Source organism: Acinonyx jubatus, chromosome E4 (assembly GCF_027475565.1).
Source record: "Acinonyx jubatus isolate Ajub_Pintada_27869175 chromosome E4, VMU_Ajub_asm_v1.0, whole genome shotgun sequence".
Lineage (NCBI taxonomy): Eukaryota > Metazoa > Chordata > Mammalia > Carnivora > Felidae > Acinonyx > Acinonyx jubatus.
This window is the reverse complement of record NC_069395.1, coordinates 33,677,838-33,703,410: the sequence shown is the minus strand read 5'-3', so window position 1 is coordinate 33,703,410 and position 25,573 is coordinate 33,677,838. Positions and strand designations below refer to the sequence as shown.

The 25,573-nt window shown below is 43.5% G+C and overlaps 1 protein-coding gene and 3 long non-coding RNA genes across 6 annotated transcripts in view; 2 read left to right on the top strand and 2 right to left on the bottom strand.

The window, feature by feature from the left end:
- LOC106981799 (membrane cofactor protein) overlaps positions 1–4,702 on the bottom strand; it is a 35,057-nt gene extending 30,355 nt beyond the window's left edge. The window contains exon 1 of the mRNA XM_015079967.3: positions 4,446–4,702. Coding sequence (XP_014935453.1) covers positions 4,446–4,563 — 118 coding nt within the window. The 5' untranslated portion in view covers positions 4,564–4,702. The remainder of the gene's footprint in view (positions 1–4,445) is intronic.
- A 93-nt stretch (positions 4,703–4,795) lies between these two features.
- LOC128310967 (uncharacterized) overlaps positions 4,796–25,573 on the top strand; it is a 58,845-nt gene continuing 38,067 nt past the window's right edge. For both annotated transcript variants that reach the window (XR_008292989.1, XR_008292988.1), the window contains exon 1: positions 4,796–5,290. This is a non-coding gene — a long non-coding RNA (uncharacterized LOC128310967). The remainder of the gene's footprint in view (positions 5,291–25,573) is intronic.
- On the bottom strand, positions 9,406–21,146 carry LOC113603857 (uncharacterized). Of its 2 annotated transcripts, XR_003425616.2 has the most exons (3): positions 20,235–21,146; positions 13,586–13,687; positions 9,406–10,865 (listed from the first exon to the last, which is right to left on the bottom strand). It is a non-coding gene; the product is annotated as an uncharacterized LOC113603857 (long non-coding RNA). The 2 variants fall into 2 exon arrangements; XR_008292990.1 differs by lacking the exon at positions 20,235–21,146 and having other exon boundaries at positions 13,586–19,729.
- LOC128312956 (uncharacterized) lies at positions 21,204–24,247 on the top strand. Its single transcript, XR_008292991.1, has 2 exons — positions 21,204–21,295; positions 21,326–24,247. It is a non-coding gene; the product is annotated as an uncharacterized LOC128312956 (long non-coding RNA).

The following is a 25,573-nucleotide window of genomic DNA, read 5'->3' as shown; positions in this document are numbered from 1 at the left end:
TAGTAGTGGAATTATGAATCATACAGTAATTGTATTCTTAATCTTCTATGTTTTCCACAGTGGCTGCACCAGTCTGAATTCCCACCAAGAGTGGACGAGGAGGACTTTTTACCCACAACCTTGTATTTTGGATTTTGGCCACTCTGACAAGTGTGAGGTGGGATCTCATTGTGGTTTTGTTTTGCTTTCTCTGATGACTGGTGATGTTGAGCACCTTTTCATGTGTCTCTTTGCCATTTGTCTGTCTTCTTATAGAAATGTCTGTTCATGCCTTCTATTTTTCATTAGATTATTTGGGGTTTTTTGTTCTTGAGTTAAATACAGATGGTCTTCAAAACAGAAATTCCTGTTCTTTCTCTTTTATTCTGCCTTTCCTTTGAGTTCAGATCACCATCATTTCTATCTACATTGCTACTAGCATTTATGAATAGGCCTCCTTACCTACCACCCACCTTTCAGCCAGGCAGCCTGGTTCCACTACCAACACTTCTTCCCACCACATTCGTCTGAAACCCTCCCGCGCTTACACCAACAATCTACAATGTGGTCCTCAAGAAATGATCTTCTACTGAGTCTAGAGAAATTAAAGTAACTCTGGTTTAGATTTGCCATGTGCCAACTCAAACAAAAGGGCTCAAGGTGCCCTAAAAAGACAGATGCTAACGTCATGTCTGAATTTTAATGATGGTGATTGTTCATTCTTGACTATCCTGTTGCTGTCACAGTGATCAGCTCTGTGATCCAGTCCTCTGCCTTTCTCTCGCCTCTGTGTCCTCCTGCTGCCACACCGGGTAGCTCCACAGTCCATGGATGCCCTAAGCCATGTCACATCGCTAAGCCTCTGATCACACCGTTCCCTCTGCTCTGAACACCCTTCCTACCTGCTCACCCGCAAGCCCTGTTCAACTCTCGTCTCCTTACACTGGATCCACTCAACTGCTCCTCCAGCAAGCGTTTTCCACTTCCCCGGGGAGGCAGGGCCCCTTCCCCTTCCCTTGCACCGTCCTTTGCATGGACCTCTCAAGTCACTATCACATGTTTTTGTGTTTAACAGTTCCCATGGCTGGCTCCATTCATCCATGCAGCCACAACACCAAGCACAGCATGTCCCTCAGAGTAGCGAGGCAAAACAACATGGCACTCAAAGGACCACTGGTGTTAAACAGAACACCATGGGGAAGAATACGCTGTCAGGCATCTGACATTGAAACTAACCATCTTTAAGCTTGAAGCACTGGAGAAAGATCTGGCCATGTCATTTCTTCTGTTGCCTATCTCCCAGTATTCTGTAACCTAGCAACTGACCAGAAGGACTGTCCTCTGGGTATTACAATACGTAGAGTAAAGAAACTAAGAAACTAGCATGTAAGCACTTACAGATCTTGGCTTCTTTAATTAGAGAGAAAGAAAAGACCTAACGATATGACCCACAACAGGAAATAGTGGGTTTTGTACAAACCAGCAGACCCTTTGGAGAAGAATGAGACTGGTCCCAAAACTGGACAAATGTTCCCTTCTGCCATCTCGTGCAGCTGGCAACTAACTACCTCTGAAGTGGTGGGCTTCCGGGCACAACACTGTCTGCCTACACACCTTCTTCTGAGAGGATGAGATGCATCAAAACTGAACTGTGTACTCCCTTCCCATTCTTTCCCTGCCCAACATAATGAAGGCTCATTTGTACTTTCCCTAATTTCATACCTGTCCTGATTTTACCTTAAAAAAAAATTTTTTTTAATCTTTATTTTTGAGAGACAGAGTGCAAATAGGGGAGGGGCAGAGAGTCAGGGAGACACAGAATCGGAAGCAGGCTCCAGGCTCCGAGCCATCAGCACAGAGCCCGACACAGGACTCAAACTCACGAATCGTAAGATCATGACCTGAGCTGAAGTCGGACACTCAACCGACTGGGCCACCCAGGCACCCCATGATTTTACCTTTGAACCTTACACTTGGCCTTGATTTCCCTTTTCTTCGTTTTTAAGTCTTATTCCCTTCCATGTTGCACTCTGTTCATTTCAGTTGTCTCTTTCCTCTATTCCAAATGACATTCAGAGTCTCCTTCCCCTTTTAGCTATAAGGCTAATCTAACCTTGATCCTTTTTAAAAACTTCTTTTTCTTTTCTTTTTACCACCACTGGCCCCTCTCCACTCCACTCCCCCCACGCAGAAATGAACTATTTGATGATCAGTATCAAGCAAGACTCTACATAAACAATGGAAGACAGAGCCCCTCTGACAGGCGCCCCTGCCTTAGCTTAGGCACCACGAATAGGCCATCCTAAGCACGATTCTTTAAAGAACCTTCCTCCGGTACTGTAAGCCTCACCTGAATCCTTTATTTCATTTTCTGGTACTTAATGTGTATACAAGAGTGTTGATGCTGATGCAGAAAATGGGCATCTGGAACCACAAGTGTGACAAGACAGAGGAGCTCTCTGCATTCTAGTGGGGAGAGCAGAAGACACAGGTTTGCAAGGGTGACTCCCAGTCGGGGGATTTGAGGTGGAGTGTGTGGGTCCACCTGAGACGGGGTGGTCAGAGAGGGGCCTTCCGAGGGGGCAACATCTCAGCTGAGTGTGAAGGACAAAAAGGAGCCTTAGGCACAAGGGGCCGGGGGTGGATGCTCCAAGTCTAAGGGAATAGCAAGTACAGAAGCCCCACAGTGGCAGAGCATGGCCTGTTTAAAGAGAAAACTGTTCCTGCCTCCAGTTAAATGCTGTCAGGGACTCAAGCTCCTTTCCTCCAGAGCACTTCTGCGCTACAACATATTTATTAGTAGTATGCTTGGTGTCTGCCACTCCCAATAGATTTTAGCAACTATTTCTTGACGGCCACTGTGTGCATGGCACTGGGGGTCTCACAGTGAGTAATGGAGTCCCTGCTTATATCGATGTGACTGCAACCAGATCAATAGTGAAATCAGGATCGTGAAAATGGGGCAGTTTTGTGAGTGTTCACCAGTGTATCCTGAGGACCAGAACAGAACCTGGCACACAGAAGACAAATATTTGTTGAATGAATGCTACTAAGGAAAGAATGCAGCATACTTAACGTATACCTAATAGGCTCCTAGAAATAACTTGGGCAGAGAAACACAGGTGCAGATATAGACAGAATGAAATATACTAAAGTGCTGAAAATGGTTGTTGCTTGAATGTTAAGTGTTAAACAACGAGCACTCTTTTTTAATACACGTGCACACACACACACACATATATTATAAGCACTCATTCCTATTCAGTGAAACATTACACAAATTTAACGGATGGGCCTTCAGCTTCTGTTAATGCGTGCAAGAGAAAACCACACTGACATTATTTATCATGTTATTTCTTAGGATACTCATTTATCAGTAAGCTACCAATCTTTTTGATTCATTCAGTGGGCACCTGGATGGTTCAGTCAGTTCAGCCTCCAACTCCTGACTTTGGCTCAGGTCATGATCTCATGGTTGGTGAGTTGGAGCCCTGCATCTGACCCCACACAGTGGGGCGCCTGCTTGGGATTCTCTCTCCCTGCCTCTGCTCTTCTTCTGCTTGAGAGCGCAGGCTCTCTCACTCTCTCTCTCAAAATAAATAAAATTAAATTAAAAAAAAATTCCCTCAAATATGACCCACCCTAATGAAAAGAAGGAAATGGCCAAAAAGCCATTAGGTAATGGAATTGGGTAATGTCTATTGGATGGGAACAGGAAGATGATTCTATGTCCAAAAAAAAAAAAAGAACAGCATTTGACCAACACCAATATGATCTTGGACAACAAGGAGACTGTTGTCTTTAGGTACAAAAAGCAAGGTGTGGCCTTCCCAAACTCTATGCCCCAGGGACCCACAGCATTTTTCCACTCAGAGGCTCTCAGTCAAGCTTGCACACACACGGGGGCTTCTCAGCCCCCGTGTAAACCAAGCAGAGAGCTTCCTTACCCAACACTCCACACCATAGGCCTGGTCACTTCCGTAAAGCACACACCCGGTAACACCCAGCCTGGGGTCCCCTAGCCCGGCACAAATTATACCCTCTTCCCAAGGCAGCACCCCTCCAAGAAACACAGGGCAAATATCCCCACAGGCATAGTGCGGATCCTAGCAACAGCTGCACGCACTGAACACGAAGACCAAACCTTCACCCTGAACTCCAGGTCCGCAAGTGCTCAGGCCCGGAAGCACACTGCAAGCTATCGCTGGGGTCAGGGATCCGCCCTGGGAAAACACCCGCCGCACCCATCACCCGCCAAGACTTACTCCAACGCCTCACAAGTCTTCACCTCCGGCACCCCAGAATCCCCAACCGATAGGTGCTCGCACAGCACGTCCAGGGGCACCCCCGGCCCGCGCCTGCTCCCGACCCACCAAAGAAAGCTCCGGGGCCCTGGGGTCCGGTCGGCCCGCTCGCAGACCCGCTCCGGCTCGCCACTTGAGCGCACACCCGATCCAGGCTCTTACCGGAGGACATGGGTAGCAGTAGCCCTGGGGCCACCAAAAGGATTACAAAGCAGGACAGTGAAGAGCGCCTCTCGGGGAGGCCGGGATCTGCGTGGAACAGCGCGCAAGACGCCATCATCTTCCGGGAGACCAGCGGGAACTGGGGAGCTCGCCGGGCAAAGACCTTCCCGAGTCCGGGTACCAGACGCAACAATCCCCCTCGTATGCAGGTGTCAGGCTCCCAGGCGCAGGGGCGTGGCCTGAGGAAGGGAGTGGAAGTGACGGAGTTGGGCGGGAGTGAGAGGACTTCCGGACTGGGCGGGGCTAGCCAGCAGCTGGAAGCGGGACCTGCCTGGCGGCGTGCGGGACTCGGCTGGCTCAGGATGAGAAAGGGATCCGGAAGGGTGGAAAGGAAAGGAGGGCTAGGGAGTCATCTTTGTCCCTTTTCCGGAACGGAACGCCGCTTTGAGGGAAAAGCGCCTCGCCCTGAAAATACAAACCCAGAGCCCAGGCAGCGGGTCGTCGTGGGGCCAGCACCCCTCGGGGCTCCGGTCGTGTCCTGAGGCATTCGGGACTGTCCGGACCCCCTGGGCCCTTTTTTCAAGAGTTGGCAGTGATCTGGCATATTTAGGGACAATACTTGTGATTTCCGGGGCTCAGCACCTGCTCTTGGATCTTCTCAAGGCCTGCTAGATTTCAGAATCTCAAAGGTTTGGCCACCGCACTCCCAACCCCTAAGGAAAGGATGGGAGATGAATTATTAAAGGACACCGGGGCCATTAGCATATCGGGCCTCACCTCTCTGGGGCCCTTGCCCTTGAGCAACTGAATGTTTTATTGAAGAGGAAAAAACATGCACGAAAAAGGTAAGGACAAGGGAGTATTAATTGCCAATCTCCTGGAGATACTCAAAGCCGTTATTGTTGGGATGCGAGGAATTGATAAGAGAGAGCTCTTCTGGGGAAACCATCTCTCGGTGGAAAGTCAAGCGGAAAATGAAGAATGAGCCAGATCTATTTGTAGCGTTGTGATTAAACCTGTATGACTAGTAAGAGGAGAAGTAACATGACCTTTATTAAAAGAGCACACAAAAGGAGGTGACGTTTTCTTCCTATTAGCTGGCAAAGAAGGATAAAAATCAACCAGCGTGAGTAAATGTATCGGGGGGCCAACACCCTCAAACTTTTGGCTTTCAAGTTGTCCATATGTTAAGTTTTCAAATGGACATGACTTTTAAACCACTAGTTGTTCCATTTAGGGTTCATGCCAAAGAAATCGTCAGAGCTGTGACCAAAGATGTATAATTTAGGGGGGAAAAATAAATCCTAAGTGTCTAGCAAAAGTAGAAGGCAGTTTTGATAGGTGGCTTTACGGTATGAATGTCTAGGCAGAAGCAGTTAAAAATCCACGCGAGAAACTACGCAATATCTTTGTGAGTTAAAAAAAAAAAAAAACCTCCATAAAGTATTTGGCTTTTGGCATTCTCATAGAGGAATTAATGTAAAATATTCCAGAATTAACTAATGGTGATAGTGATGAGGGAGTATGAGGCAGGCTGAGGGCAAAACACAAACTAGCACCCCTCTCTCCCACAGTGGGACATGTGTGATATTCCTTGGACACTTCCACCTACCCCAAAACCAGAAAGGATAAAAAACCAAATGGTGAAACTGATGAGAGTCTCCACCAGTTTACCAATTCAGGTAAAATTCAGGCTCTCCCTACTGTCTCAATGTTAATGCCTTGCTAGAGGGAAAAACAACCTTAGCTGGGCAATAGCTAGGCCTCCAGTAAGTCTTTAGCAAACTCCCTCTTGACTTTTTGTCCCCAGCCTCCATAAAATGGTCACCCCCACACTTACAGTGCAGGTCTTCCTGCCCATGAGTCCTGTCCCCGTGCTTTCACAAAATCACCTTTTTGCACCAAAGCCGGCTCCAAGAGTGTTTTCTTGGCCGTTGGTGCCAGACCCCACGAACCCCCCATCACCCCAAAACTTCAACAGGATCATGGAGATTTCATTTTCATTGTGGTTTTTAGTTTTCTTTAATGCCCCTGTGCTACACTGGGAATCAGATGAAGAAAAAAATCGTCAAGGTCCAACTTCTACATCCACTGCATTTCGTTCCTAGAATCTCTCAGAGTTAAGTTATAATGTGAATGGTGAGGAAATGTAAGCTTTTTGTATTAACTTCAAATGCATCTTCTGGAATTATAAAATGCTGTATGCATTTAAAGAATTCTAAAGCAGAGATGTACTAAAAACTTTGTGGGTTCAACAAACCGTGGAATTTCCTCTTTCTCCCAGAACAAAACAATGTCTAGATTCTTGGCACTGCTTATAAAACGTTATGTAAAGTGATACATAAAACAAACACCTTAGCATCTTAGATTGTAAAATCCAGACACTCTGTGATGACATTGACTTGAAGGAAGTATAGTTAAGGAAACAGTGAGGGGGAATTATTTCTGTTAATTCTTAACAGTTGCAAAAGACTGACAGAACAGAAGTGTCCTACGGACCAATGTTGATACTTAACGCGTAAAAACAGAGAATGTATTTATTGTTCTCTGTAACCATCTGTATAAAATGGTATATATCATTGACATCTCAATAGGATGAAAGCATTTTCCCATCTATTTCTGGTCTTAGAAGTAAGTGTGTTTTTTGCTTATGAGTAAATTGAAGGTTGAGAACATGGCTGGGGTTTGGTTTGTTAGTTACAAGTGCTGGATAGATTCAGGAATTGGGGTTGCACGGTTGCACTGGAACTTTCCTTCTGTCAGTAAAGTCTATCCTTGGGGTTCAGCAAACCATTCTTAATATAATTGAGTACTTTCACATTGATTAATTTTCAAATGACCCAATTAAGGCTCCCTTTGAAAGGTTCTGCGCCCCATTCCCTCTTGTCCTGGACAAGCTCCATGAGACAGGGATAGAGTTCTCTTGCTGTAGCTCCAGTGCTGAGACAGTTCTGTGTCTGTAAGGTGTATAATAAAAACCTATATATACTGAATGAAATAAATGGGGGTTGCTGTCTCGTGCATCTAACATGTCTCTGCCAATTCTCCGCCACCATGGATTTACCAAATGCTGGGGAAGCTCTGAGAGATTTTGTTGTAAGAATTTTAAGATACTGGGAGCAAAGTGGGGTTTGCCTCTAAAAGGAATGAGCTACAACTGTGTGCACACAAACCGTTCCTGGATCGGGCACTGCAAGCTGTGTTATGAAGCAGAGCTGCTGTCTGTCCCTTAGCCTTGAGATCGTTTTAGTGACTTGGTTCAAAGGGAGAGTGTCGACAGTGAACTTCTTGAAGCCCTGACGGGAATGGCACTCAAGAGTCCAGGCTTTGAGTGAAGCGGGGGAGTAAACACTCAGGGTTTCTGCAGCTCCCCCTGGAGATTCTGTCACACTGCTAAAGTGCAGGAGAGGAGAGCATGGAGAACATGCCAGTGCGTAGACCAGGTTTGGAGCTACGTGCTACATCTCCTTTCAGACTGTGTGAAGGCCAGTGGGGAGGAGGTAGGTGTGTGAGGCTGTCATTAAACACAGGCCAACTTCTGGAAAATAAATCGTAATGTTGGATGATTCCTGGCCTCCTAAATTAGTCTGTTTCCATCGTGCTGATCAGAGGTCGGGTAGCAGCAGGAATGGGCCTGTGCGTGCTCTCAGGAGAGGCTTTCCGCTGCCATGGTGAATTACACACGAGGCATTTGTGAAAACCTGAAAGAGGATGGCTAAACAGGATGGTTCAACCATCTTGCTGATGTTGGCCCTGGGGGCTGTGCCACCGCCCTTTGTATCTGGTAAACACCTGCCATTCAGTTGACCTTCTTATTTAGCTCTTACCAGCAAGAGCATTCCTGTGGTAAGCCATTACCTGCCCCGGGATTCTAAAACAATCAAGTGCAGAAAGGAAGGCGTTTCTTAGAAGGAACACATAGTCATTTTGTTTCCTCTTGGCTTGTGAAGGTTTAAAATGTAAATATATTACAAACCATAGTCCACAAGTAGATTTAGAAAGGAAAATCTTTTATCCCTTTCTCATTATAATGGTGGAGACAGAACATTTTATTTAAATGCCATAGATTTAAACTAACCTACACCTTACACTTGCATGTACACAAAAGGCAAATGAGAAAAAAGAGAATATTAGCACTAGGAATAACTTTGGAGACCAGCTGGACCAGCCCCTACTTTTCAGAAGGAAAATGTAAGGCCAGAGGTTAACACAATTGCTCAAGAATACAAATAAAGTATTTAAAAATTTTTAAATTTGAAATTCAGGATTTTACCCATAGTTAGTATATACAGTATTTCCCTTATATAAATGTTGTACAGGTAAAAAAAAGTCTCATGAATTTCTTCAAATTAAATGTCCCAGGCATCAGATAGTTGTTAATCACAATACTCACAGACCTACTTCATTCTGGGTGGAAAAAAAGGAATTTACATTTTTTTCATGATAGGGAATTTTGATTCTAAAACAGCCCAGTCCCCAACAACTATTTTCTAGCCCTCCTTTAAAATGTACTTCTTCAGGGGCGCCTGGGTGGCTTAGTCGGTTAAGCGGCCGACTTCAGCTCAGGTCATGATCTCTCGGTAGGTGAGTTCAAGCTCCGGGTCGGGCTCTGTGCTGACAGCTCAGAGCCTGGAGCCTGTTTCAGATTCTGTGTCTCCCTCTCTCTGACCATCCCCTGTTCATGCTCTGTCTCTCCCTGTCTCAAAAATAAATAAAACGTTAAAAAAATTTAAAAAAAAATGTACTTCTTCAGAAGCTTAAGACGTAATAGATTTCCCTATGTTCCAGCTAAGCAAAGCCATTTAGGATCTTTTTATATATTCATAGGTCACTTCCCTTTCTTCTTTTGGTGACCTGGCTGTATATCTTTTGCCCTTTTGCAGGGAGGGGGAATGGAGAGGGATGGTTTTTGAATTTTTAACTCTCTAAATATGCCTGTTTCCCCTGTCCATGATCTAAGTTGTAATTTTTTCTTCTGGTTTGTCAGTTGACTTTGCTTATTCTGTTTTTCCCTACCTTCCATGATTTTAAAGAAAACTTCCAGTTGATGTTCGGCTCACTCTTTATATTTATCAAGGTCGATTTGGCAGAATACACTCTAAAAGCAGCTTAAAACCCAGGATTACACGGTAGATAGCAGTAGTCCTATGCGAATCTATTGTTAAATATCCGGGAAGATTCTGATATTTTCTAGATTATTAGCATGACCCATAATATCACACCAGATAATTTTTGATCCGTAGGTATGTGGACTAGTTAAGGACTCCAAGACCACTTATTTATATATTAATTTTTTAACTTCTTTTTTTAAAAAAAAATTTGTTTTACCGTTTATTCATTTTTGAGAGAGAGAGAGAGACAGAGCATGAGCAGGGAAGGGGCAGAGAGAGGGGGAGACACAGAATCTGAAGCAGGCTCCAGGCTCTGAGCTGTCAGCACAGAGCCCAATGCGGGGCTCGAACTCCCGAACTGTGAGATCATGACCTGAGCCAAAGTCGGACGCTCACCCGACTGAGCCACCCAGGAGCCCCAATTCTTTAACTTCTTAAAAGTCATAGTTTCTTAGTTTATTTAGTGTATTCTGAATCCATACAAAAGTAAGCCAGTTGCTTTTATAATAAAATTATTCTTTTATTTAAAATAGTTATGTTTTTGTAAAGAATAGAGTAAAAGTGCTTTTGAAATAGAACTTAGGTAATATCCAAAGCTCATTGTTTCAGATATTTCTCTTGAAAACCTCTTCTCCAGAATCATTTAATGTTTTTTTTTAATAAACAGAAAATATTCTTTTCTAAGGAAGTAAAAACTGATATAGCTATATTTTACTCGGATCTAATAGGAGGAGGTTTTGCTCTATAAAAGAAAAACTAACTAAGTAAGACTTGTGTATAAAGAAACATACATGAAGAAAGGTTAGCAGAAAATGAATCGAAATATTACCAGTGGTTATCACAGAGTAGTATAATTCTATGTGACTTATTTGTTTTTCACATCGTCCCTCTGGATTTTCACATTCTCGTTAATGAGCCCATTCCATAGTATGGACATTTGAAAATAAGAAAGGAAAATAACAAACTGGTAAACCAAGATCTTAGGCAACACGTTTGTCCTTTAAGTAAGTGAGGCTATTTATATAGCCCAAGGGCAGTCTTTTCCCCTAAATGGATGGTGTGTGCTTTGAGCACAAGGACAGAGGGTGAAGGAGTGACAGTAATCCAAACTAAGAGGAGGGAGCTTTTCCTAGATTCCGGGGGCACTTCGGCATCTTCAAGTGCACATGCTTGCATCTCTGTGAGGTCACTTCCAGTTGGGATTTTATGCGTTTCACATCTTATTCTGTTGAAATGAATCGCTTCCTTCCCGACCAACATTTTAATTCGAGGTGTTCTCCAGCTTTATATACTTTGTCAAGGAAGGACACTGAAATAACAGGATATTTTTATTCAGATGACAGCATGGCTGAAATGAATTACCCAGAACTTACTGGTAATAATCATGAGGACAGTATTACACCAATTATGAGTTCAGAAGAAGTGTTTATTGCCTTCTTTAGCGGTTGCTGTGCAGGGCACAAGAAGGTATTGCATAAGCTGAGACACTTAATAGATAAGAGAGAGATTAATGAATAAGCTGACCTTTCCCCGTTGCTGCTTTTATCAAAGGAAAAATGTTTCTCAGCATTGGGCAACTAAATAAAAAGAGCCTCATTCCAGAAACAGAGGTTCCTCATAACACACCAAATGTTTCTGAGTCTCTTCTGAGCCATGCTGTGGCAGGGGAAAGCAAACAGGAGCTGGTAGTTTGGAGGAGGGCCAGCCTCAGAGAACAGGTCCTCGTCCCCCACCACCGTCAAGACTGGAAGAAATCATTGTATCATCCATGATGTCCAGATGCTTCCCTGCCCATGCTGAAGCCTCTCCTCTTCCTCAAGGCCGGGAAGACTGTCCTTCTGCCAGTGGACAGATCCCTGTTGAGACCCATTGGCTCACCGGACACCCCATTATTACTGCCGCCTGATCCCCCATCATTGTTCCCTTTCTACCTCGTGACACGTCCCAACGCTTGGTACCTGCGTCATCTTTGAACATTCTCATGTCCTTCAGCATGCAGCTGTGTCTTTGGAGTCTGCCTCTTTCCCTGTATCACTCTCTGCCCTTGCACTTGGCTCGGGTGGACAGGTCCTAAGCTTGGTACAGACACTAACTCACTCCTTGTCTGCCATATGTGGCCACAAATGATCAACCTCGCTCCTGTGGAACACTGTGGCCAAAATCCCAATCTTGAAAAAGAGACTTGTGACAAATTCATTTCGGACTTCCTGTATTATTATTAAAACGGTGGTCAACAGTCAGTCTACACAATTTGAGATGCACCTCGATGTCAAAAAACATTTCCAAAAAGTTAGTTAAAATGAAATTTCAAACAGTTCCCTCTCAAATATCTATACTTCTCATTTGATTAAGTCCATACACAGAAATTTTGGGAAATTTAAAAAGGAGTCGTTACTCATAAGTTATCATGAGAAAGAAAACATAAGCACGATGCATAGTACATGTTACAAGTGACTATGTTTGAAGAACAGAGGAATGTGCTAGTGAATACAATAGTGGTAACAGGCAAAAAACAACAAATGTCATTGACTGCTGTGTGATAGAAGTTTTTAATGATAAAGAAAATGGTCTTCATTTGGTGAAAACAAAATCGGGATTCGGTATTACACAGTGAATATACTCTCAGTGCATAATCTTGCAAATATTAAACAATATGTAAATAAAAGAAACTTAAAATACTAACCACTGGGTGGAAGCTATTACAGATAATTTTTATATTCTTTATATTTTTATTTTCGATGTATTTTTGGCAATGAGCACTTATTAGTCTTGACAGGTAACAGTTTATTTAAAACATGTTATAGATAGGAAGTGCTGTGAGTTTTAAAGAAAGACATCACTTTGGACTGGCACACTTTGGGAGAGCTCCTTAGATGAGTGAATTCTGAGCCTGATTAATGCCACTTAGATTGGAAAAAAGGTGGCAAAGTGTTTACGTACATAACCAGGCAGGAAGGAGTAGAAATCAAATGATATTTTAAGCCTCTTGTGAACTAGTTTTTAAAGTAACTTTTGTAAAGACAACCACGCAGTCTAGGTCTCTGTGGCTTCTACTCAACTCTGCTGTTGCAGCATGAAAAGCAGCCATAAATAGGCTAACGGTGGGGGAGGCTGTGTTCCAGTAACTTTATTTACAAAAACAGTCACTTTCTAGTCCAGTGATTTTTTTTTTATGTTTATTTTTGAGAGAGAGAGAGAGAGCACAAGCAGGGAAGGGGCAGAGAGAGAGGGAGACACAGAATCTAAAGCAGGCTCCAGGCTCTGAGCTGTCAGCACACAGCCCAACACAAGGCTCAAACCCTCAAGGGTTAAGATGGTGACGTGAGCCAAAGTTGGACACTTAACCGACTGAGCCACTCAGGCGCCCCTGGTCCCGTGATTTCTAATATTCACTTCTACGTGTGTGCCACTTGGGTACACATAGTTTGGTAACTTCCCTTTTCACCCCGGTCCTGTAGCAAACAGCTAAACAGTGACCACCCAACAGCTATGGTAGTAGGCTGGTACTTTGAGTAGGTGGCATGCAGGGATGAGGTGTGGTGACAAGCCCCTGTTGGGGAGGACAGGAAACAGGAAGGAGAGAGCAGTCCTAGGAGACCTGGTGAGGCAGAGAATTCAGTGGGAGCCAGAAAGCAGGGGGAGGTAAGTGCGAAGTCTCCACAGGATCCCCAGGTGATCCTGCACATTTAAGGGAAGGGGGAGCCAGGGGGACACCCAAGTGCCAAATGCTTGCGTTTCACAAGAAAACAAAAGCTTGCTTCTTCTCGAAGGTTTATAGCACCAGCGCACAAAAACACAGGAATGCTTTGAGAAAACAGTGCCCGGAGCACAGCGCTGACAGCCATCACCCAACCCCCTGGAAACAAGAATCTAAGAAAACAACAACCAAGGCATTTCCAGTTCCTGAAGAACTTTCTATCTCCGGTGGTCCCAGTGATCCAGCCAGAGGCAACATCTTAGGCACATCCTGTTCTCACTTTCGCTCTGAGTTATTGACAACGTTATGAATTCAATATGTACATTAGGTACCTGCTGTTCTCCTGATTTGTTTGCACAGTTTGAGGACTTACACCGCTGTCTTCTTGAGGATGTAAATGGATACTCTCCTTACATTTTTCATCTGTAGTTTCGCTAATTGGCAGAGGGAGAAAAATAAGACAAATCATTTTATACATTTCAGTCTTGGAAGGAAGTAGTCAGTGGCTTTCATTTTGAAATTGAGGGCATAACTTGCCTCAAGTTTCTGAAATCTTTGCAAGATATGTAAAAAGGACACAACCAAATCCCACCTCTCCAGACTAAATAACTCAGAGTAGGAAATAAAACTAAAACCATCCTGTACGTTGCCAGGAGACTAGAATTGCTTATACACAAGTGTCCATGCCTTCAAACGACATTTGCTTCCAAAGTCATTTTGACTGGTAAATACTGTTTACCACCAGGTGGTGACATTTAGGCTTCACAAGGGCAACAGCTTTGCACAACAATCTTACACAAGGCTTCCTTCTTCTGCTACAGCGAAGATGGAAGTTCTGTTTTGTGTACAGTTAACACCCAGAGTTTGGAAAGCAGCAGCAGTTGTCCGGAGGCGTATGAGGACTAGGGTAAATCCAAGCATTTAAGCACTTTTATTTATTTTTTTCAATTTTTTGAAATGTTAGTGGGGGAGGGGCAGAGAGAGAGGGACACACAGAATCCGAAGCAGGCTCCAGGTTCTGAGCTGTCAGCACAGAGCCTGACTCCGGGCTTGAAGCCATGATCATGACCTGAGCCGAAGTTCGCTGCTCAACCAACTGAGCCTGCCAGGAACCCCTAAGCACTTTTAAATGTCAGTAACAATCACATGTAAATAACAATAGCTCACACTTTCTGACATTCACCCTAACTGAGGCACCATGCTATGTGAGGTAGGAACTATTATTGTCCTCACATTACAGACAAGGAAAATAAAGTTTAGAGAAGATGAGTGCCTTGCTGAGGGTTTCATAGCTAGTAAGTGGGTATGACACGGCTCCTAATGATTGCAAAGCCCATCATCTTACCTGGGATGCTACTCTGCCTCTTTGGCAGTTGTTTAAGCACTTCATTTTACATAAACGAAATGGTAAATGGTACAATACCAGTACCCTTAGAGGTCAAATATGTGTTGGTATTAGGGACTTAAGGATCGAAGCCAAAGAGTTAACTCACTCCACCGCCTCCCAGTACTTCCTTATTGCTCAGTTAGTCTTTACCCTTTGGTGGAAATTACAATGAGGGCATCCCTGAGACAAAGAGGAAGACTGAGTCGGAAGCAAAGTGTTCCCAGAATGAGGAAGGACAAACTTGAGATCCACGCCTGAGGAAGAGTAGAGGGTTGTACTGACGGGTGTTATGGGCGTCCACGGAGCAGTGACTATTAAGTGGTTAGCCAAGGAATGGCTGAAAGGGGTTTTGGATGATGACCAGTACATGGGCCTGAGAGAATACAACCTTGGTATGTGCTGAGTGGATGGCTATCCACTTGATTGGTGGTAGTCAATGTGGGCATGGGGTAATGCAGGGATACCTACCTCATAGAGGGCGGTCTTAGTAGTTTTGTCACTCCAAGCATCATACCAGTGAAGACTTTATAGCTTTATCTGAGTATATACAAGAAGGCTGTTTTGTATGGGAATGGGAATGGATCAGAGGCAGAAACAAGGAGCAAGGCTAAATGGGCTATGAATGCAGGAATTTAACAGTATTATTCCTCAGTGATCAGTGCATGACTTATCCTGCTTAACATTTGCCACAAATCAGGGTGCTTGGATGGCTCAGTCCATTGAGCATCTGACTCTTGGGTTTTGATCAGGTCATGATCCCGGGGTTGTGGGATCAAGCCCTGTGTCAGGGTCCACACTGAGCGAGTATGGAGCCTGCTCAAGATTCTCCCTCTCTCTCCCTCTGCACCCCCCTTCTCTCTCTAAAAAACAAAAAACAACATTTCCCACAAATTCTTGTGTAAATATACTTTGAAATGGAATGTATGCAGAGATGACATGTTTTTTACTAGTGAAAAGCCAGTAAAGTTAAGTCATCAAACTTGCTAGTCTATGTGAATGGACAGGACAATTTTCACTAAGCCTAGTAAGGACAGAAGCCCTTCCCGAATTACTGTAATTTCCTTAGAGGCTGATAACTCAGGATAGAGTAAAAGGGAGAGATTGCATACTATTCTCTAGGATACCTGCCCCATGTACCAGACTAGCTAAAACAAACAAACAACAACACACATACCAATAAAATGGACAGGTTAAAGTACTATAAGAAAAAAAGGAAACCTCCCACTTTTGTGCTATATGCAGTTCTGGGTGGTACAGAATCAAATTCAGAAATGGCAGCTGAGATTATTACCGGGTAGCTGAATGGGTTCAGGGTCCTAAGATCATCGGGACTGAAGCCCTACTCCTGAAGGACCTCCTGCTGGTACGATTTTAAGCAAGCCACTGAATTTCTCTGCACCTCAGACCCTTCTCTGCTTTGGGATAACAATGCAATTGGACCTACCTACCTCACAGAGTTGCTCTGAGGGTCAACGAAGACAATAAATGGTAAAATATTTTGTAAACAAATACATTAGCTGTTGCTATTATTACTATTAATCCTAACTGCTGTACAATTGGAAGTCAAAAATCATTAACTAAAAATGATTTTTTTGTGCCTAGAGTTGGTCTCTGCTTACGAGAAGCTCATTTTCTGCTTGGTGTGTGTGTGTGATTTGGGTTGGGGGGTGATTAATGAGGAAGGTAGGGGGGTTAAGGAGATGAGAAATAATTTAACAGAGTGTGGGGAATGCAGCGTGGGGCAGAGACAGCAAATGTACCGAGTAATTAGACATGCTGAATCTGGGAAAGCTAAGGACCGAGGAGGCATAGGAAATCATCAGTGACGTGACATAAGTCCAAAGCAGGCTTGCTTACCAAGTCCAGTGGCAGAATATTAAAACAACGAGCATCCTTGAAACCTGTGGTAAGTTTAGGACAATTAAAAACGTACTACCTGGTAGACAGTTGCCACCGAACTCCCTGGCAGAGGAGAGGGCTAGCTACAGTCGTCAAGTCCTTCAGTCCTGGGTCATAACACAACCACAGGAAGATGCCACTATTTGATCACAACCCTGCTTTGCGCTGGACACTAACCAACACCTCAGCCCGTTGACTCCTATTTTGTAGCTGGTATTTTCCATGCTAACCCCACTTCTGGCCACGTCTCCTGCCTTGCTCTTTAAACAGGGCAGAAGAAAACAATCTTTTCTTAAGACAGCATAAGCAGCTTAAAGATTTACTAACTAATTAACATGAGGCAATCTCAGAGTGCCTGGGGGGCTCAGTCAGCTGAGCAACTGACTCTTGATTTCAGCTCAAGTCATGATCTCACGTTTCATTAGATCAAGTCCCGCGTCAGGCTCTGCACTGAGATCACGGGACCCGCTTGAGATTCTCTCTCTTCATCTGTCTCTATCTCTTCCCCACTCGCTCTCACTCGCTTGCTCTCTCAAAATAGACATCTTTAAAAAATGAGACAAAAATAGGATGCACACAGACACACAGGCATGATCTCACTTTAAAGCACTCCTCAATGGGGACCATGCTGATCATGGTATTAAAAATTGTGTCTTTCCCACAACCACGTTTCGAAACTCTGTTATTCTCAGTTTTCTCCTAGTCTTTTTATCCTCTTTATTTTTTCATTTTTTTAACATTTATTCATTTTTTTTATAATTTTTTTTCAACGTTTATTTTTGGGACAGAGAGAGACAGAGCATGAACGGGCGAGGGGCAGAGAGAGAGGGAGACACAGAATCGGAAACAGGCTCCAGGCTCTGAGCCATCAGCCCAGAGCCTGACGCGGGGCTCGAACTCACGGACCGCGAGATCGTGACCTGGCTGAAGTCGGACGCTTAACCGACTGCGCCACCCAGGCGCCCCTAACATTTATTCATTTTTGAGAGACAGCGACAGAGTGTGAGCAGGGGAGGGACAGAGAGAGAGAGGGAGACACAGAATCTGAAGCAGACTCCAGGTTCTGGGCTGTCAACACAGACCCCAACGTGGGGCTTGAACTCACGAACCTGAGAGATCATGACCTGACCCGATGTTGGACACTTCAACCAACTGAGCCACCCAGGCGTCCCTTCATCGCCTTTATTCTAATTAATTAATTAATTGTGTGTCTAATTTGTAGTCTCTGTGCCACCACTGGAATGAAAACTCCATAAAGGAGTCCATCTTTGCTGACGGATACATAACAAACCTCAGAACTGTCCTTGGGACAGGGAAGTACTCAATAAAATATTTACAAAATGAAATGAGCCGTGCTAAAACATCACCTAAGAGTGTTCCCACAAAATGTAGCGTGTTGTCTCCTGTGTCCGAGAGGTAGACTTGCGCCTGCAACCCTCCAGGCCTGGTGTGATCCTGCGTCTCCCATGGAGCAGGCCATTCCTTCTGCACTGTTCTGTCAGTCTTTTGGGGCTCTGACATAAACTGCTCTTCTGTCGAGGTCATATTCTGTGCCTGTCACATGGCTTCCTTCCCGTTACTATAAGGAACTTTCTTCCCTTCCTGTGAGGAAAGCTTGAGATCCAGATAAGAATAATCAATCTGCACCCACACAAGGACACAGAACAATGATTACTCACCCAACTGCTTCCAAGAACAAGGTCTTGGGCATTCCGATTATTTAAGCACAACACCCCCTCCTGCTAATCTCATTTACGTGTTATTTCTAACATGAAAATAAATGGCATTTTCTTAAAGTAATTCACTCATTACTCCAAGAAGTGCAAACAGGCCAAATACATACATACATACATACATACATGTTTAGCTAGGTTTTGAAATTTTTATGGATTACATATGTATGATGTGTTCTATGGTGGATTATTTAGACGTTTGGGAGGTTTTACTCCATGATCTTTTTCCCTGCCACATCCCTGGTTGCTACTGGTCAGCAAATGCTTATGCCATGGCTTTATACTTCTAAAGAACATAGGGACAACAGGAGGCAGGTTCAAAGCCATGGAGTACATGAAGAAATGGCATATGATCTGAGGGTACTTAGAGGGGATGAGATCACCATTTCTAAGGAAATCATTTTTATGAAATGGCTGTTGAATCTTTTTCATGCCCAAGGGTGATAATAGGAGGGAACCATCTTAAGTTACATGGGTGAAACGAATCAATAGCTGGGCTAGGGAATTCGATCGGCAGTTGATGAACTTGGACCAGGCCACAGGAGTCGGAATGAAGTAGTTGGAAGGGAGGAGGAGAGAGACTGTTGTGAATATCTCTAAGAGAAGAGTCGTGTACTCTGGCTGGTTTTAACCGGACATTGGTCCAGAAATAGAAAATTAGAAGCCCCAACTACTTTAATTCAGCCTTAATTTTTTTAAAAGCCTAATTAAAAAATTTTTTGACTCAAATTATAGTAGTAGTAAAAGAGGAACTTTGAGGGGAAAAGGTTATTGACACAAAGGCTTTTGCTAACATCAAGCATTAAGGCTACTTTCACTTTCTATTTATAGTGCAGATGAGGGAAACATATTTACTTGTCAAACCGCAACATCTAGAGAACATTTGTTATGAAGGATAAAACCGTATCTTAAATGTAAATCCCTACTAATTGCTTTACCATGAAATTAAGTTCCTGACTAGATCATTAAGATGTTCTGCTGTGATGCTCTGCCTTTAAAAAGTTTACACTGGCCTCCTCCGTGAAATAGCAACTTTCGTTTCTGTTAGGCTTCTTTTAGGAGACTGCATTTGCTTAGAAAAAGTTATAAACTGTTTCTCATGGGTGTCGAATTTGCTTATCAAGGTTATAACATTGCTCTGATTGACTTTGAGCTCCCAGATTTTGTTCCAAATAAGTCAATTAACACAAACACCGTATATGTTCTCTTCCTAGTCAAAACTGTTTCTTTATCTAATCCTTGCAAGGTTTTAGCAAGTTTAAAACTTGGGTGGGTTTAGCCTGGATGGCTCAGTTGGTTAAGCACCTGACTCTGGATTTTGGCTCAGGTCATGATCTCAGTTTGTGAGATCAAGCCCTGAGTTGGGCTCCATGTTGACAGTTCAGAGCCTGCTTGGGATTCTCTCTCTCCTTCTTTCTCTCTGCCCTTCCCCCTCTCACACCCACACGCACGCGCTCTCTCTCTCTCTCTCTCAAAATAAATAAACTTTAAAAAAATTAGGTGGATTTATAAAATATTTTTTAACACCCTACACAAAGCCTCAATTCTTCGACACTGGCAGCCTGTGATGTATGTTCCAGTGGGCACGCTGTAACTCCTAGTGCCTTGATGAGGCCTGTGTCTAGCGGTCTGTTTGGAATGTTTCAGCAAAACTGGGATAGCAACGGCCTCATCAACACTTTCGGAAAATTCCTTCTATTTTCCTTTGGGTAAAACTTGAGTACTTCTTAAAATCCCAAGCTTTTTTTTTTTAAAAAAAAGTATTCTTATTATCATGTATTTCTTTTAGTGTGAATATTTCTCTATCCATCATGTGTGTCAAGGGCCTTCTTTATAATTATGAATCGTATCAGAGATTATCTAGTAGTGCTTGTTCTGAGGTTTTCTTTTACTTCTCTTTGGCTTCCAAGAGGAGGCAAGGACACTTACAACCTTTTTCTAGGCGAGTTTGGTTGTACTTACCCTTGTTTGTGCTTTACAATTATCCAACCGGCCACGATGATGGGTAAAAGAAAGAAGATGGTGCCAAAGAAAATGCCTAGGCAGTAAAACAGAGTCATTGAGTGCATGGCAAATATAACCGATGGGTCTTAAACAATGAACATCTAGTCCCGTTAGAGGCTGCCAGTGAGTTTTTTATAAACTATAAATTCTGCCTTTAAGAAACCCCTCACACAGGCTTAGCTTGAAGATTTTCCCTCTGCTCCTGGTTTGATCTGGCGCATTAGTCTTACTACCCCCAGGGTCACAGACGAGGGGTGAGCAGAGCAGTGTGTAACCTTTAGTCCAAAGCAGCCTTTCATCAAGGAGCCGAGAAATGCCCAGGAGCTCCTGGCTCTGGCCCCCCGGGGCCCCGCACTCGTGTCTTATGTCAGGCACAGGCTACCGACTCCACTGATCCCTGCAGGCAAAGTCTCACCAAACCACTCCTCTTGCACAGGCAGGTCACAGAAATGGCTAAGAAAATTGATCTTTGTGGCTTCTAATCTGCGCAAGCGGGCATGACTACCATCCTGAAGAATCTTCCCGGGTTGTAAACCAAAGGGGACGTTGTGTTCTCCAGCCCCGTTAAAATAGGAAGGATGATGATTATTCATTTGCAATGATTCAAAGACGGTGTGGAACCTTCGATAGAGGACACTCACTCACTCTGTGCCTGTGAGGATACCAGTCTTGCCACACCATGGCCTGAATGTAGACTCTTTTCCTTCTGACTGAAATTGTAAGAGATTTTGAGGAGCATCTGGGTGGCTCAGTTGGTTAAGCGTCTGACTCTTGGTTTTGGCTCAGGTCATGATCTCACTGTTGTGAGATTGAGCCCTGTGTTGGGCTCAGTATGGAGCCTGCTTTGGATGCTCTCTCTCTCTCTCTCTGTCCTTCTCCCCTGCTCATACTCTCTCTTTCTCTGTCCAAAATAAAAAATGATAATAATAAAAGGAGATTTTTATCTTTCTCTCCTTTTTTTTTTCTTTTTTTGAGAGGGAGAGAGAGAGCACATGTGCAAGAGAGCCAGGAGAGGAGGGGTAGAGGAAGAGAGAAAGAGGGAGAAAGAGAGAGAGAGAGAGAGAGAGAGAGAGAGAGAGAGAGAATCTTAAGCAGGCTCTATGCTCAGCATGGAGCCTAATGCAGAGCTCGATCCCATAATCCTGGGATCATGACCTCAGCTGATATCAAGAGACAGGCACTCAACTAACTGACTGAGCCACCCAAGCGCCCCTGAGATTTTCTCCGTTGTACCTGGACTGTGTGACTGGCTGTGTGCCTGGAGGACGGTTCCATCCCCATCGGCGTTGCACCTGCTCCTAGAGGCCCCGGAACACCCAGCTGCACTTGCAGTGCGGCTGGAATCAGACTTGCCACCTGCACAGTCAAGTGCCGGACCCCCGGGAGCACCACTGGACCCATCTCTTACACAGGCTGACCGATTTCTCCTGGTGTTCAGAGTCTGTTTTTGTCTAGCACCATTTGAAATCGGTTATGATGTAGGGGGAAAAGCAGCAGCCTCGAAACCTCACGCCAAGCCTGGTGAGCAACAGCCTCTGTTCTCCTGGAAGACGTGGTCTCCCGGAAGACGGATGGGCAGAAGGTGGGGAAGGACGATCACGCTTTTTTCACTAACTTCTTTCACTGTATTAATGATACATTATTGCAGAGGTAAAAGAGAATTTAACATAGTTTTGAAACAAATCACTATAATGTTTATGATGTCCTGGGGTGCATTTTGCTAAAATGTGGCAGTGCTGTATATTCTGTAAATGGCTGCTGTCCAATTCTCTTTCTGTTAAGAGTCCATTCATGCGGGCTTTCAGTCGGTCGGACGTCTGATTCTTGATTTCGGCTCAGGTCATGATCCTGTCTCTGTCCCTTGCTTGTGTATGCTCTCTCTCTCAAAATAAATACATAATTTTTTTTTTTTTTTAAAGAAGAGTCTATTCATGCATCCTGACCTGAATATTTTACTCTATGTTTCCATTTCTTTGTGTTCTTCTTCAGTTTCCTTTCTAAGCTTTCTATAGTTTTCAGCATAAAGATCTTTTACATCTTTGCTCAGGTTTATTCCTAGGTATTTTATAGTTCTCGATGCAATTGTAAATGTGATCAATTTCTTCATTTTTCTTTCTGTTGCTTCATTATTGGTGTATAGAAATGCAAGCAATTTCTGTACATTGATTTTGTATCCTGCAACTTTGCTGAATTCGTGTATCAGTTCTAGCAGACTTTTGGTGGAGTCTTTCAGGTTTTCCATGTAAAGTATCATGTCATTTTCGAAAAGTGAAAGTTTGACTTCTTCATTGCCAAGTGGGATGCCTTTTATTTCACTTTGTTGTCAGATTGCCGATGCTAGGACTTCCAACACTATGTTCAACAACACTGGTGAGAGTGGACATCCCCATTGTGTTCCTGATCTCAGGGGAAAACTCTCAGTTTTTCCCCATTGAGGATGATATTAGCTGTGGGCTTTTCATGTATGGCTTTTATGATGTTAAAGTATGTTCCTTCTATCCCAACTTTCTTGAGGGTTTTTATTGGGAAAGGATGCTGAATTTTGTCAAATGCTTTTTCTGCATCTATTGACAGAATCATATGGTCCTTATTCTTTCTTCTATTAATGTGATGTATCACGTTGATTGATTTGTGAATATTGAACCAGCCCTGCAACCCAGGAATGAATCCCACTTGATCATGGTGAATAATTATTTTAACATACTGTTGAATTTGATTTACTAGTATCTTGTTGAGAATTTTTGCATCCATATTCATCAGGGATACTGGCCTGTAGTCTCCTTTTTAGTGGGATCTCTTTCCGGTTTGGGAATCAATGTAATGCTGGCTTCAGAGAATAAGTCCAGAAGCTTTCCTTCCATTTCTATTTTTTGGAACAGCTTAAGAAGGATAGGTATTAACTCTGCTTTAAGTGTCTGGTAGAATTCCCCTGGAAAGCCATTTGGCCCAGGACTCTTATTTGTTGGGAGATTTTTGATAACTTATTCAATTTCTTCACTGGTTATGGGTCTGTTGACATTTTCTATTTCTTCCCATTTGAGTTTTGGTAGTGTGTGGGTGTCTAGGAATTTGTCCATTTCTTCCAGGTTGTCCAGTTTGTTGGCATATAATTTCTCATAGTGTTCTCTAATTGTATTTCTCTGGTGTAGGTTGTGATCTCCTCTTTCATTCATGATATTATCAGGGTTCTCTCTTTTCTTTTTGAGAAGTCTGGCTAGGGGTTTTTCAATTTTGTTTATTTTTTCAAAAAGCCAGCTCTTAAATTCATTGATCTGTTCTACTGTTTGTGTTTTGTGTTTTTTGTTTTTTTTTTATTCTACTTTGTTTATTTCTGCTCTAATCTCTATTATTTCTCTTCTTCTGCTGGCTTTGAGATCTCTTTGCTTTTCTGCTTCTGGTTCCTTTAGATTTGTGGTTAGGTTTTGTATTTGGGATTTTTCTTGCTTCTCGAGGTAGGCCTGAATTGCAATGTATTTTCCCCTTAGTACTGCCTTTGCTGCATCCCAAAGGGTTTGGACTGTTGTGTTTTCAATTTCATTTGCTTCCATATATTTTTAAGTTGCTTCTTTAATTGCCTGGTTGACCCAATCATTCTTTAGTAGGATGTTCTTGCATTTGGAGGCTTTCCAAAAAAATTTTTTGTGGTTGATTTCAAGTTTTATAGCATTGTGATCTCAAAATATGCATGGGATGATCTCAACTCTTTTATATTTATTGACAGCTGTTTTGTTACCCAGTATGTGATCTATCTTGGAGAATGTTCCATGTGCTCTCAAGAAGAATGTGTATTCTGCTGCTTTTGAATGAAAAGTTCTGAATATATCTGTCAAGTCCATCTGGTCCAGTGTATAATTCAAGGCCATTGTTTCTTTATTGATTTTCTGCCTAGATGATCTGTCCATTGTTGTAAGTGGAGTATTAAAGTCTCCTGCAAATACTGTATTCTTCTCAATAAGATCGCTTATGTGTGTGATTGGTTTGTATATTTGGGTGCCTTCAAGCTGGGAGCATAAACATTTACAATTATTATCTCTTCTTGATGGATAGGCCCCGTAATTATGATATAATGCCCTTCTTCATCTCTTGTTACAGTCTTTAGTTTAAAATTTGTTTTGTCTGATATAAGTATGGCTACTCCAGCTTTCTTTTGACTTCCACTAGCATGATAGATGGTTCTCCGTCACCTCGCTTTCAATCTGAAGGTGTCCTCAGGTCTCAAATGAGTCTCTGGTAGACAGCATATAGATGGATCTTGTTTTTTATCCATTCTGATACCCTCTGTTTTTTGATCGGAGCATTTAGCCTATTTATATTCAGAGTGATTATTGAAAGATACGGATTTAGTGCCATTGTGATATCTGTAGGTTTCATGCTTGCGGTGATATCTCTGGTCCTTTGTGGTCTTTGCTGCTTTCCATTCACAGAGTCCCCCTTAGGATCTCCTGCAGGGCTGGTTTAGTGGTCATGAACTCCTTCAGTTTTTGTCTTTCTGGGAAAGCCTTTATCTCTCCTTCTATTCTGAATGACAGCCTTGCTGGATAAAGGACTCTTGGCTGCGTATTTTTCCTATTCATCACATTGAATATTTCCTGCCACTCCCTTCTGGCTAACTACCCTTATGTGTCTGCCTTGTAGGCTAAGGCCCCTTTGTCCCTAGCTGCTTTCAGAATTCTCTCTTTATCTTTGTATTTTGCCAGTTTCACTCTAATATGCCGTGGAGAAGAACTATTCTTGTTAAATCTGAAGGGAGTTCTCTATGCTTCCTGGATTTGGAAGTCTGCCTCCTTCCCCTTCATATATATATAAGAATTGACCAAGAATCAAATCAGAAAATTGAAAACCACTGGACCGATATCTGATGGTGCCTTGGAACCAGTGGCTGCACTGGTCTGGAGGAGGGGCCGTCTGGTTTGGTCCCACGGAAGGGTGTGGTTTGGTGTAGGTGGGTCCCACCTCCACTGTGGGCCCACTGTGGATTCCCTGAAGCCCCACCATGTTGGTCATCAGGCAAAAAATAGCAACACCCCAGTCTCTCCACCCTCCCCACCAGGTGTCCCAAACCACTCTGTTCAGGCTGTCCTCCCACTAGCATGAGTGGGCCAGTTTGTTTCCCTCCACACTCTTCTGTGCCTCCCAGGCACTGGGCCAGAGGCCATTAGCCTACCACAAATGGCAGTAGGTAGAATTCATGGAAATGCTGAACCGTGGCCCCACCTGGGACCTAGGGAATCAGAATCTGCATTTCAAAAAGACTTACTACACACGAAATTGAAGCGCAGTCCCATGGGGTCCTACAC